Source organism: Dufourea novaeangliae, unplaced genomic scaffold, assembly GCF_001272555.1.
Source record: "Dufourea novaeangliae isolate 0120121106 unplaced genomic scaffold, ASM127255v1 scaffold7, whole genome shotgun sequence".
In the NCBI taxonomy this organism is placed as follows: Eukaryota; Metazoa; Arthropoda; class Insecta; order Hymenoptera; family Halictidae; genus Dufourea; species Dufourea novaeangliae.
Window position 1 is genome coordinate 3,505,461 of NW_015373896.1, and position 16,018 is coordinate 3,521,478.

Genomic DNA, 16,018 nt, shown 5'->3' on the forward strand with positions numbered 1-16,018 from the left:
TTTACGCCACGCTACGGGGTACTTATTATCCGTTACAAATGAGCCCGTCGACCAATTAAAAGGATAATGGAGTATCCACCGGCTCGCATGTCGTTGCAATACTCCGCAATTGTTTTTTTATTTTGCTGCCGTCTCGATGTCGTTAACATCGGCTTCATAGAGCGTAATAATTTACGTTGGAATCGCAGCCGGGAACGTGCGCGTCACTGACTTACATACCTGAGGTGCAAATGACTGTGCGTCAAGGACCGATCCGTTCGTTCATTCGCGCGCGTGCTTTCATAATTAACGCCGATTTGGCTTCGTTAGCGGATATCGACCGTATTGAGTAACCGTCGAGGAGAGTCTTTTGAAATCTGCAATGTTACCATGTGGTGTCATCGACTCCGGTTGCTCGAAGATCCTGCGGGTTCTGCGAACGAAATTCGTCATTCCCCGTGGATATCGGCGCTCGGCTGTAAAAACCCGTGAAAGCGGGCATAAGTTGTTCCCCCCTGGCGCTGATACCTTACAAACACTTTCGAAAAATTTCGTTTCAGACGGATACGTCGTTGTCGCCGGCGGCGGCGGCGGCGCGCATATTTTTCGTGCGAAAATCGTCGGGTGTAACGCGCGAAAGCGGCCGAGTTTCACTGAGCATGGATCGGTTAGGTGTATACTAGAATATTTCCTGTAACCATGGAAAACCCGACGCGTTTCTTTCTCTCTCTCGCCAGGTGACTTTTCCGTCATCGGCCCGTCCACTTCCGATTCGATCTAGAAGGCAAGACGACGTGCGCGACTACCGTTCCATCATTTTTATTGCTAATTGATTGGAACGGTACTCTATCACGTTGCGGTACCAATTGTTCCGCTATCGATCGGCCGGGCTCCATCGTGGCACGCTCTGCAGCGAATGTGACGTAAAAAGAATTCTTATCGAGCAACAATTCTCAAAAGTCTTTACGACACATTCTGACTTTAAAATTTCTCACGGTCTAAGAGGTGATCGTTTATTCTGTTAAAATATCGAATTTCAACACGAGTTCAGGATGATATTGTCTTACCCATCGTTTGGCCGTGCAACATTATTCTATCCGCGGACAACGCGTCGTGACTCATACGATGAGTTATCGGCCGTGACTCTCGCTTGCAAATTCTCGAACTCTCGTTCTATAGAGACCATGTGACCGTGCGATTGCATCAAGGTCATACACACCGAATATAGAGCCGACTGCGTGTATCGATTCGATCGGAGTCAGTGCTGTATTGTTGACGTAAATCGCGAGTCTGACGTCGGTGATCGAATCGGTTCGATCGAAGAGTATTCTATTCTTCCGTAGAACGAATTACGTAACAGAGATAAACATCAGAATTCATAACGCTTTATCTCGTGCAGATTAAGAAATTCATCTTTAAGCTACCGACTAAGAACTTCATTTGTCATTTTCGAGTGACCAACCATCATCACGTGAGATGGCCAACAGGTGTGGCAACAGGGCGAGCACATACCGCGTAACCGTATTGGTTTCAACGGCCGTTTAAGCACATCAGTTTTTGCTATTAAGGTCATTACCTGAACCTGCTTGCGCGCGACTATGGTACAGTGGAGTGTACATGTGTGCCACCATTAATAACCACACGTCGGCACGTTGCGTTTCTTCGATCGTACAGACGGTTTCTTCGATCCCGACACGATTCGTCGGAATGACGCCACGAGTTATTTCGATAACCGCTCCTTAGGAAGGCGTCTCGTTTTTTCGGTCTAGGAGGGATCCAGTCTTCGTTACGGAGATACGTCCATTTGGACGCGCCCGTTTTCCGATCTAACAATAAAAAAGATTCCCCCCACTAACTCGAAAGAGAGAGAGAGAGAGAGAGAGAGAAAGAGAGAAATTACCGTGTTCCCGTTATTCGATCGGATACCAATCGAGAAGTAGTTACCGATGCTCTCTGCGGTCGTCGTGTCTTTTAAGATCGTTTTTTGCAACGCTGACCGTCGTTAAACTGGCACCCTCCCCACTAGAGAGCCTGGGAGCGTTCCTGTTGCATTCATAAAGCGCAAAAGGGTGTAATTCATCGATCCTCGGGGTATCGCGACGCGAGACTTTGTCTATCGCCGGTATGCGCGCTCGAAGGCATTGTCCATTGTTTATACAATGTGTTTTACAATTGTAGATGAGGATTCACTTGGCTAATAGAACCGTCAGAGGAGACTGAGGAAGGCTTGAATAAATATGACGTCGACGGCTAATCGATTCACAGAAATTAGCTTTCATTCATAATAGACATTCGTGAGATTGTTCCTATGCCTGCGTTGAAGTCTCCATCGCTAGGACCTGAAATATTCCCATTCCACATTCACGAAATACAGAATGATGTAACACGCTATAATTATGTATAATGTTTCTCCTATTACATATCAGCACATATATAATTATAACCGTTAAGTTCTTCCTTATATTTTGTAGAAACTTAAGCCGGTTCTTGCGATGTTCTAGTACGTAACGCATCGAGAGAAAGACGTTTCTTCTGGGATCTGTTTCACGAGACCGATCAACGTAAAGACGGTTCATTATTTAGTTTAGTTTATTCAGAAAAGAAGGTAGTTTCCTCGATGAAATTGTTTTCGATGCCCCGGGCCAGGTAACATGGAAGTTTTTGTAATAGGCATCGTTAATTGCTGGTGCAACACACTATCTCGCGGCTGAAAACCGTCGACCGAATGTTACGTAATAGACACGTAACGCAAATCGCGAACGGAAACAGGCAACTTAACGTACCGCCGGGCGAAAATCTTTCGAAAATCATCTGTCCATATTTCGCGCCGTTATGGCCTCCAGGCAATTCCGCGTGCCGATACAAAGAGGACGACCATCGACTGACTAATAGCGTATTCTCAGCTGCATTGTTAGCTACGCGCAATGTGCATCGGTCGCCACGTGTTCCATGTTTACGAGCGTATCACGTGACCGGCCCCGAGCCATTACATAATCATCGGCTCACCAACTAATAAATAATCGGCCTTTCTTCGTGCGATTCTGCTGGAAGTGTATGTCTACAAGCACTCGATCGTTTGAATTTACTGACCTGGCATATCAACACTTTCGAAACTCATGCGATCATAGTCCACACGATCGTGTCAAAGACGATTTTAAAAATTCTGTCGTCGAGTTACGAATGCTAGCAAAAGTACTATCCAACAATCATATACAGTGTGAGGCGTCAAAAACAGGCCACTAATTAACAAAAAAACAAAGTTGACCTTCGTATGACCTCCACACGTCCACCTATCAAAAAACCATTCACATCGAATTTCGTGCTCCTTGATATCATGCATGTTTGATCTGACACATTTTCTTCTATCACCAGTAACAGCCGAGATATTCAAGTGGCCTGTTTTAGGTGCCTCACCCTGTGTATCACAGACAAAAATTTACACAATATCTGCATTTACGGTCATGTAACAAGCAAATGATTGTCGGTCGCACGATGCATGCGCGAAAGTCGGTACGAGGTAGGTACAGATCGCTCGATAACGCTTCCGAGCATGTGTCGATCGATTAACGAACCACTGGAATGAATTTCAGTAATGAGGACAGTTTGACTTATTGCCGCAACGATAATGATCCTAGCCCCGTGTCGCGTTGTTTCTTTTTAGCGATAATTCGGTAACCGTTCGTTCGGTGAAAGTTCGCGCGAGATCTGCGCCATTTCTACGATATCACCCCGTTCGCCCGGCGTGGATCGAAAGTTTTAATAGAAGAGAAAATATTCGAGACAATCCGTATCTACTTCTTGCAGGCCTGATGATGGAATCCGAGAAGAAAATTTTCGAGATGATGAACAAGAAAGCGGCGATGTCGAAGTACTGGATGCCGCTGGTATGGGCGACAAATATAATTAACAGGGCCAGGAGGGAGGCCCTGATAACCAGCGATCAAGTGGTGCAAACCCTCCTTGTCGAGCTCAGCGACATCAGGAAGAGGCTTGGCGCACTGATCGGTTACGACACCGTTTGCGTTCCTCTAGTTTACACTCAGGTGAGTATCCTGACATTTTAGTAAACTCGATCGAACACGTGTACATATGTTTCTTCCTTCGATCATCGAACGAGGATTTACGGGTGGATATATCGTTTGAAAGACACTTCGAATGGGATCCAGAACAAATAACGTTTCTAGTGTTGCGAAGCGAAAAGCTGGATATAAATAGGGTCTGACTGGGCCAGGAACTTGGGACGTTTAGTCTTCTTCGATCTTCACAGCAGGGAATTGGACCTTTTCTGGAACTAATCTCCCAGTAGTATTCCTTTGTACATTTTTCAGTGTCCGATGGATTCGTCCAACGAAGCGTTTCACGATTCAAACATTCAATCAATCATTTACCTGTCATTATCCATCGCTACTTCTTTCCATCATGCACACGCTAACTAGTTGTATAACTGTCCCGTCGTTTACTGTCGTTCAGAGAGCGCTTAAAACGTCTTCATTGCGAACTATTTCTCATTACCGTCATCCCGTTGATTCGATATTCCCGCGGCCACAACATTGTGTAACTCCCGTTCGTGGCGTTTATCTCGCGTAAAGTCTGCCTGCCAATGTTTCCTTATAAGAAGAATTCTCGATTCCGATTTTTCATCCTTTCGAGCCAACTTCACTAGCATTTTAGTATCACGGGGCGCATTATAATAACGCGTTCTAACGTTTTTATTTTCCCCGGATAAATCCGTTTCAGCGGGTAAAAACTTAACGATCTCCCTGGGTGGTTGAGATCATTAGAAAGTACGTCACCCGATTTCAACATGGTATCGCGTAGACAAAAGGCTCCTATACGTACATCGTGGAACTTACAGAAATCCTTTATTCGATCCAGTATCCACCGTATCAGAGGTGATCGACGTACAAGTAGATCCACCAGTCCAATTCGAAGGACACGATTCACTGCAGCACAGCCGTAAAACGGTTTGGTTCGTGGAAAGATATTTCATATTCGCAATTATCCGACACGTATGCATTGTGCAATGCTAATTGCTCATCAGCGGGCATCCCTAATTGTCGGGTGCAGACGCCATCGTCTTCACTGGAGTTAAAGAGCATATTCGCGTCGTCTTAAAACCGGCTGCACTGGGTTGTTCCTTTGTCGGAGAGTGGCCTTTGCACGACCTTTGTTTATTTATCGAGTCCGTCTCCGTATCCTGGTCTTAATCGGTCGTTGGAAGTGATTGTTTTTCGACGAGCAGAAGCTTCGATAGCTTGTCCACTGGATGTAAGTGGTTTCCAAACACCGATTAAAAATCGACGATAAATCCGCAGATCTAATGCGACGAACAACATGTCAATCACGACCGAGTTCGGGATCGAACAGCGGGAATACATTCATTCATCGAACGATTGTGTAATCGGTTACGATCGATGCTCACTGGACGCGAAATTCAAAGGCATCGGCGATCGCCTGCGGCTAAAAAACAATCGTCCGGCCGTTTCCTCGATGGAAAATGTCGGGCATCTCATTACTGGTATATTTAGAATTTAGATCGATCGTAGACACGGATGAATCGTCTCTGTTAGTCAGCGAGCGTGAAACGAAGTACATTTCTCTTTCCATTGCTCGTGTTTTTCTCATAAATTCAATCGGTAATAGAATTCCAGCATTGATTTCGCATTTGCTTATCAATCGACGAAGAGATACATCGAATTCCTCTTTCGAAAACGGAACAAGTTCGAGGCTAATGGGAATGATGATCAATTAACTCTCGCGAAGGTATTCAGGTTTTTTCTTGGGATAGTTCTAAATTGTTTTGTTGATCGGTGACTGTAATAACAATCAATCACGATGATCGAAATGAAATAACATTAGTAAATTAGGATTCATTTAATCGAATCATTAACTTTTGAGCATTTTTAAGAAATTCTACATTTCTAGACGTTAAATAATACAAGTTTAATTCTTTACAATTAAGAGAACAGGTTGGATTTCAGGAAGAATGACCCAACCGGTGTGCAATTATTCACTTCGTCATATTTTCGCAATGGAACACCACAAAGAGTCTCCTCATCTTTCACGGTGTAAATTGTAACATGTCTCACCTGTACTGGAAAGACTGCCCAGAATTGCAAGGTTATGCGTAAACGATTGCACGCGTGCTGTGAAATGATACATTCACAGAACGCTTCGACCTCTGTGTTTTACGTGATACGTCGGTTATCGTGAACGTTTGCATAGTAACGGACTCTCTGCTTGCCGTCGTTTTATAAATTTCGACAGAGAGACGGCAATTCAGCTCGACGCGATAATACGCTTTAATTACCGGCGGAACCGCCGCGGTGAATTTTCTTTCTAACAGCTGGGACCTTTTACTTCGTTCCAAGAGAGTGAACTTTCTGCGACAGCTCGTTTGAAAACATTCCGAGGTTTGTTTGGATTATATGTTTTAAAAATAGATATGAAATTAATTGAAAATATTGTCGATCATCGATTTTGTCGATTATTTCGCGGAAATAATTTTGCAGTGTTATGACCACCTACAGGCGTGGACATCGCCGTGTAAAGGTAAACTATCGTTCATTCCTTTTTTTCGCGATGCTGGTAACAAGCTTTTGCATAAACTATCATTTCCTGGTGGCCTTCGACGAGAAAGGTACTGCTCTTGCCGACCTTGATATTATTTCATTCAAACCTGTTCGCTCTTACGCACGTCGTGAAAAGAGAAGAAAGGACGAGACAGTTAAAAAAAGCTTTCCAACGAAATTCCACACCCCTTGTACCATTTAAATGATAAACCTACCTTACTCAAAAGGTGCGACCTCGCACTTACCTTCGACGTAGCTCGTTTGGTATTTGATCGTATCGTCGATTTTTTTGCTCGTTCGATGCCCTACCGATAAAATTTTACCCCAAGGCTCCACATTATTCGTACTTTGTCCAGGATATCGAGTTCGTAAAAATTCAAAACCACCCAAGAATGAAAAGAATCAAGAATATACTCAGGAAAATAATAAAGAAAGGCTAAAAAATTAAAGAGGATGTATTCATGGCGATGCTATACCCGTTTCTTATCGTCGATCGTTTTCGACGACACTTCCTTCATGCGCAGAAAGTGTATAACAATTGTTCCGAGAATCAAATGAAATGATGTAATCGAGGAACATGTCCATCTATAAATTTCTGTTAGTTAAATCATTCGATTATCCCACCCGTGTCCTCATAGAAGATTGTTCGATTAACGACCGCGACGATGATGATTGTTCGGTGAAATTAACAATGACTCAATTTCTACGCGGTTAAATTACAATAATCCAAGCACGGACCGTGTACAATTTTGTAGTCCCCGTATCAGAGCCGTATCCGAGCAACTGGAAATATTCATTTTATTTACGTTTTCCAGGTGGTCACGCTATCACTGTACGCGTATTTCTTTTCCGCGTTGCTCGGCCGACAGTTTATCGAGCGGACCGACGTCGGAGGCGGGAAATACGAGGAACCAGACATGTATTTCCCATTTTTCACGGCGTTGCAGGTGAGAAATACACGCGGCTCGTAAAACCGTAACCTGTTATTGCGTATCAATCAACCGGACGCATTCCTTTCAGTTTTGCTTCTATGTGGGATGGCTGAAAGTCGCCGAGGTGCTGATCAATCCGTTCGGCGAGGACGACGACGACATCGAATTGAATTGGCTCATTGATCGGCACATTAAGGTAAGACGATTATTTGCACAGTATCCGTTTCCAGTATCGCCAAGTAATGGTAGACGTCTTTAATGGGTTATAAATTCCTTGCTTATTAAGTCATCTCGTAAATAAAGTCACGTTTAAAATTAATTCCCCGGATAGAGGGGGAAATTCAATATTTGTAGTTACTTTTGAATCCTACCGAATGGCCCGATCGTCAAATAATTCTTGCGTTCTTTCTTCCATTAACAAATTTAAACCTTCCATCGCTAGTTATGGATTTTATTATTCCATACGTTACGACAGCAGTTATGTATACCTCGATTCGGTATTAAAATGTGGTTAACTTATACCACAAAAACTTGTTTTAATAGCATCTTTAACTGTGTATAATTCACGAATCGAAGGCAATATCGGATCATTGACACCATTCTAACTTGTTCAACAGGCAGGATACATGATCGTCGACGAAATGCACGAAGAGCACCCCGAGCTGTTGAAGGACCAATACTGGGACGAAGTAGTGCCAAAAGATCTACCGTACACGGTGGCCAGCGAACAATATCGACGAGAGGAGCCGAAAGGATCTGCAGAACACTATAAGGTCAAGGAGAGCAACGCTCTTTATGCGAACGTAATGCTGGGTACACAGATTCACAATCACGTTCAGCATCGCAAGACCCATCAGGACGACATGTATGCCGATTACGTAAGTGCACGTCACGAAATGAACTTGAATCTGTCGATATTCGAACAGATGCACCTGGTGTCTCCATCGAAATCCGTGACAAATTCAATTATCCGTATTCTTCAACTTAAACATCTTCTTACTCGGTTTTATCTTACGAAATGTACAATAAATTATTGAATATTTTACAGGAAAGCGTTGATACTCCGTTAGTGGAGCGAAGGAAAAATTGGCTACAGCGACAAATCACGAGAATGGGTTCCGTGCGCAGTTCCTCGACCACATACAGCAGTGGTGGTGGTTTCTTCTCAAGAAACCGCCACAACAGCGTCTACAGTAGTCCTGAAACTGGAGGATTGCCACAGACAAATAATCCAAATCTTAAAATGTCGCTTTACGATCGATTAGTAGGTCGTAAAAGCATTCGAAGCCAACGAATGGGTCGACAAGGCAAGTATTACAACCCACGGAACCGATCTTCCGTGAGATCATTCAGAGTTACCTTTAAAACTACTTTGTAAATTAAGATACGAACTCGAAGGAAATTGAATTCGGAGGTTCGTAACGTGAACGTGTGAACCGCAATTACCGACCGTGTTAACACACCGCCGCTTGTTCCATAATTACGTTAATTTTCAAGTCATTTGAACGATAATGATGCGATCTTACATAATACACCTGCACACCTCGCCAGTATCTTCCACTTGCATAAATTAACGTCGTCCATTAGCTCGACTCGAAAGGCAGACAGTTTTTTCTTCAGAAACATTCAATTACAAACGAATATTTCTCTCCTGCTACGTGTTGAATAATGTCGCGTAGAAAAAGGTATACAATAAGAATCAATGTATCGAATGGATTCTGCGATCCTCGTCTTTTTTCCTCGCGTTCCAGCGATCTTCTCGCGTGACCATCGCGTTTCTCAATCTCAAGACGAGAAAAACTTTCAATGAAAGACCCGCGACCATCCCGAACACTTTCCCCCCTCGTCAATCGACGCATCTATGATTCGTTACGCAATGCGTAACCTTGCGTTACCCAAACAATTTCCGCGATTGCAATTCTCTAAAGAGAGAAAAAAAACGAAACTTTCCTAAGACCTTGTGATTCTTTCTTCTCTCGTTGCTATCACAACGAACAAACAACTAAAAAAAAAAAGCAACTAGCGTCGAGAAAAGTACCAGAGGCAATTATATACATATAGTCTCCCCGTGTCTCGATCGCCCTGGTGTCGGCTATCAATGAAACCGGAGGATCCGTTTCCTCGTTCCATATCTAGCGGTAAAAGTAACGGGCGGGCAAAAATTCCTAATCATCGTTAGCTCGGCCGCCGATATTATCCCGGTGCCGAGAATAACTTAATCGTCCCCATAATCGAAGCACACAGTGTCCAACCTCCAATCGGGAATGCGGTATCGACCTGAGCCAAGGCTGGCTTGTAATAACCTAATTTGATTCCTTTTCCGCAGGTACAATGACGAAGCTGAACTCGGTGCCGGTCTCGCTGAAGAACCGACCCCGTATACCGACTCCGGACGTGACTAAAGAGGTGGTCGACCGTGAACAGAGATTAGCTCTGTCCGCGACGAACGCGGCGAACATCGGCGCGGGTGTGGTCGGTGTGATACCGGCGAATGGACATTATCCAACGGACCTACCTGTCGTCCAGGTGGTGCTCTCGCCGATCCAAGAGACGGAGGGCACGCCAGCGACCGGAAAATCGGGGGCAGCGGCCTTGGCGCAGGCGGTGTTGTCACCGACGTTAACCAGCGCTGGCCTGGTTGCCCCTGTCGCATTGACACCGGTCACGATGAGTCAGTTGTCGCAGTTGGGCCTGGTAACGACCACCTCGGCGTCGATGCTCAGGTCTAGCAATCATCATCCGAACGGAATCCAAGCGACTCTGACCGAGGTGAACAGCAGCGAGGAGGAGGGCTCGGGCAGCGGTAGCAGTAGGAGTGGTAGCATCACCGGACAGGAAGAACGGTCCACGCCTCTAATGAGCCAAGAGAGAAGCACACCTTTGATAGGGGACACAGCCAGCCCGTTGGGTAGCAACGGTAGCTCGCCTACGTTCGACAGTTACAACGATCGTTCTCCTATCTTGATGAATCCGGAGAAATTGAGTTACGTGGTTGCTACAGTACCCACCGGGCAGGATGTTAGGACAGGATCGGATCCACGTGGAAGACGATCGGCGTCTTTACCTGGTCCGCCTATTTTGCAGACCAGGGAGGACAGGAGCATGTCCCTGCCTCATTCACCTGGCCTTCAGCCTAGGGAAAATCGTGCAGCCTCCGTGTCGAACGGCCACGATCCACCTAATATAGATAGGCTGATGGTACACTGCAAGCAGGATACTCGTCCCAGGACCAACAGCATCGGCCACGATCTCTGTAGACCCAGTCATCGTATCCAGGACACTTCCAGAAAGATCAGCAGCGTGTCCTGCACCAACGCTTCGCTCTCGGGTGGACTAGGCGCGACGCCCACAAATGCGACCACCATCGTACCACCCAGTGCACAAGTTGCTGGCAGCAAGAGGGGAGAGGTCTACGTCTGACCCGGAACATTTCGGGAAACATTGTAGAGAGTTTTTTCTGTCAAGGTTCGACTCGATCGTCGAACAACGCGCTTGCCTGCAACCCGATTCCGTCCATTATTCCGATGACTCGGTGTTATATACGTTCCATACGTTCACCCGGCAGCGATAGTAGGAAGTAATTTTCAATGCGAATCGCGTGAAAGGGTAATGGGTCTCCTTTTTATCGATCGATTGCGGTCGTCCACGATAACGACGGGAGGAATGGACGTCGAGGGAAGTGGATCGTGCCGCCACGCTGTAAATAAGATAACTTATGGACACGAAGACTTTCCAGGAACTACGATTGTAGATTTGCGGTGTGTACGTGGTCCAGGGATATATTCGTCTCCGCGAGGAACGATGATATCCGACTGTTTACGATGGACAGCACTGAATGTAAACAGATGCCACGAGATCTTAAAATTGCCGCTAACGAAAGAAGTCACCTAAACATTCCCTAGAGGGAATCTCGAGCAACGCTTCATTTTTTTTTTTATCGTACGTGCAATAACGCGGTAAGATGGGAGACACGATCGACGTTTCGACACTCCGTTACGTTCTTAGAGTATATAACGTATTATTAAAAAAATGAGATAGATCTGGCGAATTATGTAATTGCACCGTGGGTTTCCAAGACACGTAATGTTATACGATGATCGTCCCTTTTTTGTGGGGTACCTCGTAACGTTACGACATTTTTGTACGATCCGCGTGTATGGGCGAACTTTGAACACTTTCGTGAGTATATAGGAGGGAATAGAATCTGTATTCGGGAGAAGTCAGGCCGCTTTTTTTGTATATAGCTGACTAAATAGTGAAACGGTTTTTTTCGCAAAATCTGCAGTCAGGTGGAAGGTCTTTGTTAGCCTACGTGAACCATATTTATTCGACGCGTCGCATGGACGCATGTGCATGAAACACGCAACCTTTTGCCATATTTGCCATACTCGGAGACACATTTGCGTAAAAATTGCGGGCAGCAGATCGTCGGGCGAACCTGGCGAGAGAGAGGTTGCGCAACGGCCTTCCCTCGCTGTCGCGTCTCGTGTTTCGAAACGGTATCGTCGATTCAGCACGCGATCTTTACAATGTTATTTAATAACTGTTAGTATCCGTTAAGTGATTTTTTTTTTCACGACACGCTCGCGAGCCTATATCAGCATAGGAGGCGAGTGCGAGCAACGATATTCGAACAAAATCCACTCGAAGAGAATCATTTAGAGAAATCAGGAGGTCCATTTGTACAAGCTGTTCCAGAGTTGAAGATTCTAACTTTCGGTTAATATTATAATAGTCAAATATAACGTAAACGGTGATCTGAGAATATTGAACACGAAGGCTGTAATAGGTTTGTTGTTTACCAAAAAAAAAAAAATAGTTGCCTCACAGATCATGTGAAATTTTATTTAAAGTTCAGTTTGTTTAACTTTGAAACTGTGTACATACCGGATGGAACTCCTTATTATGTTCCCTTTTTTACAATAAAGAGCAAACTGATTTCTTTTTTTAATCGTCCGTATTTATATGCGCGCGTTCTGTTAAAGCGCACCCAGCTCAAGAACTTTTCTACTAACTCGACTTTTGCTAGACTATTCTAAATAACGGGGATTGTACATGGAGGATCAAACCGTTAGGCGAACCAACGTACGTGTACATAGTAGAGCGATTAAGTTAAGACGTTGTATTTGGTGTATGAGATTATGCCGATGCTCAATGCCAATGCGCGACGAGTGATACGAACGGGATCTACTGCGCCGTAGTCTGGTAACATTATTTGCGGATGCAATCGTTATCCGTCAATGGTCAATTGACGTCACCTTACTTTGGCACTTAGCTAGCAAGAATTATTAGCAAAAAGTCCAAAATATGTAAATACGATATTTTTCTCGACGTTTTATCTGATATTGTGCCGCGGTACTGTAACTACGGCGGAGAGATCGGATTATTCTTGTAAGAAAGCGTTAATTTAACACGAAACAAATCACGGAACTGTTACCGAATAACCGTGACGGATCATAGGGTTGTTTATATGTGTAACATGTGCCGCGTGATTTTGCGAGATCCTGTACGATCAGTCTCAGCCGACCCGAATAGCAGAAATTAAGGTCGCCTAGACCGAGAAAATGCCATTTGGCAAATACTTCTTGAGCACGTAATATTCCGTCGACAGTTCCACTGATCCGTAATGCAATTTATACGACGAGTAAATAACTATTTATAGCCTTTTCACTGTTTCGAAGGGACACACTTATATTCGCACAGTGAAATGCTGCGGTACGTTTGTGGTACCTTCGTACAAAAGTGGGAGCATTCGATTCTGTAGATATTTAACTCATAGTATTTGTATATAGATTATATCCCGCTCTCGGTAATAATATCTACGACTTGAGACTCTGTTTATAATATATCGGTAAACAATTGTTTCGGTGCACAAACTGCATCGGTGAGATGCGCAAAAAAAAATCACTTCTAAGAATATTAGTACGTTATTATTAAGATCTGTAATCTACATTGAAATAAACGTTTTAAAATCAATCAGAAAGCCTATTATTCCGGAGAAAAACTTCTGTAGCATGATAGACTCGATAATCTTTTTAAACCTCTAAATCCTTTTAAATCTGTTGTCTTTATCGGCCCTATTGTCCGTAATGTTGTTCCTATTGGGTATCTTGGGGGTCTCGAGGATCTGACATTTACCGATCCCTTGTATATTAAATCTACCATGGTTAACACTAGGTGTATTATATTTTCTGTCACATATTTCTCATTTATTTGCGTGCACTGACAGTTAGAAGCACGTAATGAACAGATTCTGCATAAAAGTAACATATGATATGAAAATTCCAGTAAACGCTTATTCGACGCGAAAGATGCGTTGTTCGCGATATTCCACGGGAACAACATGCGTCACCACACAATAAACAGCTAGCCCAGATTAAGGTGACTGGCGGAATTACATGCGCCACTTCAAAGGCCACGCCCAGGTAGATGTTCACCGTGAAAGATATTCGTCGCCTAGCAATTTTACACATCGCCTTCGGCAAGAAAAGATTACTCCGCAAGAAGCTCTTATTGGAAGCACCTCCAAGCATCCAATATTTAACCTCGTCCTGTGTTCTCGAACAAACGGGGAGTGGTCCCCATTCTCCGTTATCCATGTTGTACTCTCGAATATGTATGAGACTCTAAATATTTACTAGATGCACCCGTCAACACGACCATCCGTCGTTCATCCACTTCGGTGAGCTCGTATCATACACTGACGCGATATCAATTAGAGCAACGAGACCATTCTGACCTGGTTCTCCACGTGTTTCAATATAGTCTTATTCAATTAGTTACCGGTTGTCAGTGTCTGCATGCCCTGGGGCTGAGGTGTCATCGTCAAAATGCAGAAGAACCGCTATAGTAACGTCTGTCCCGTTTCTATGCCTTTTTCTTCTTTGTACACGCTTATAACTGGAAGCAACTGCAAAATATGTAAATATGAGGTACCGATCCTAACGATCAAGACGATATCTTGCCACCCCGAAATAAATCTCCAGTATACCAAATCAACATTCGACTCCATTAAAATACAATTCATACCTCCTGGTAACAGAAACCAACCACCACGCCCTTTTATCTCGCCAATTTTACTTTCGGAACTCGTGGATGATCGGTTGTTTCCACGGCGCCGTGTATCTCCGCGGTTCGCGTCGCCGGGCGGCGTAATAATAAATCATTATGCATCTCACGGATTATCAGATTGGCCGCGGCCGCTTACTTGATGGGTGGCACACGGCTCGTTATCAGCAACAGCATGTGTTTGCACTCAGCTATGGGAGGGGTTCTATTTTTTTATGAAGCCACCACCCTTCGCCTACTCCTCGTCACTTTTATATTATGTACATACGTCTCTCGCCTCTTCGGTTTCGCTTGTCGTTTCACTCCAGGAGGATCACGCGAACGTCAGACTGCGTTTTCTCGATGGGGAAAATGTCCCCACGAATTTCTCGCCACGCGGACGCACTAAGTCACCGGGCACCGACGCGAGATCCGGTTTCGCCGACGAGTTCCCGTCGGATTCCGCGATATTGTGAGCGTTAATGATGATCGACGGTCCTGATAACGATAACGAGAGGACGTCGATAATGTCGGCCGCGGTTCTCCCGTTCGATACGCGGAACGACGAACGTAGTGTGATTCCACGGTGAAGTGCATCGATTCCTTCTTAAAAGAGAACGGCGCAACTGGACGTAAAGCGTGCGGTAAAAATCTACGCAATAAAGTCCTGATTAAAAGCAACGCGAATCTGGAGATAACGGAAACAAATTGAGAAGATACGGGGGTACATTTATCGCGGACGGTTCCCCGGGAGATAAAACGGACGTTTTATAAAACAGTTTACTGCCTCCCGTTGCATATGTCGTTATTACGTGGGATATACTTTGTTGCTTTAAGTGCACGCAAGCAGTTCAATTTTTTATGCTGCCCGGTTAAAGAGTGTACCGATGTAATTAATTCTCGGCCGAACTGGCTGAATTTATTCGTGCACATTCCCTTGAACGGGTACACGTGTTTTATTTACAGGGATTCTTTACAGGTAGCGGTAGAATGTAATATTTGTAATGGGAACGATTTTTCTTCTTTTATGATTCTGTTCTGTGAATCGAATGCAGATGAAGATTGGCAGTGTAGCGATAATAAATGAAATTTCTTTATTTCAAACTGGTAAAATTAAGAACCGTATAGACATCGTTCCTGGTGACGTCAGTGCGATATAAAAAAAAATTTTTGTTCGCATTATTAAAGATTCTGTAAGGTTCTAAGGAAAGTAAAATCTTTCTCAATTTTTGTTTTAGGTACACTTTACAGTACTGAGTTTTAGATAATAATTCATGCTATAAATGCATGAAATTCGTATTCGAAACATACAATATTGTAAGCACTTCACTAGTTAAGCTAAGAAATACCTCAACCAGAAAATATCTACATTTTCGATGATTTTCGCTAACGCAGATTACAATCTAGGAAGTGTCATTTCGATTAAATGAGGGCGACACGGTGATCAACGGGTTAAGAAGAAAAATCGAGTTAATGCAAGATCGCAGT

The 16,018-nt window shown here is 44.2% G+C and overlaps 1 protein-coding gene across 1 annotated transcript in view; it reads left to right on the plus strand.

The window, feature by feature from the left end:
* Nucleotides 1-11,040, plus strand: part of LOC107193288 (bestrophin-3) — a 46,431-nt gene extending 35,391 nt beyond the window's left edge. Inside the window, exons 5-10 of the mRNA XM_015582692.1 lie at nt 3,784-4,022; nt 7,367-7,498; nt 7,572-7,679; nt 8,101-8,361; nt 8,532-8,790; nt 9,810-11,040. Of these exons, the coding sequence (XP_015438178.1) occupies nt 3,784-4,022; nt 7,367-7,498; nt 7,572-7,679; nt 8,101-8,361; nt 8,532-8,790; nt 9,810-10,903 (2,093 nt within the window). The 3' untranslated portion in view covers nt 10,904-11,040. The remainder of the gene's footprint in view (nt 1-3,783; nt 4,023-7,366; nt 7,499-7,571; nt 7,680-8,100; nt 8,362-8,531; nt 8,791-9,809) is intronic.
* Nucleotides 11,041-16,018: the final 4,978 nt, after the last annotated feature.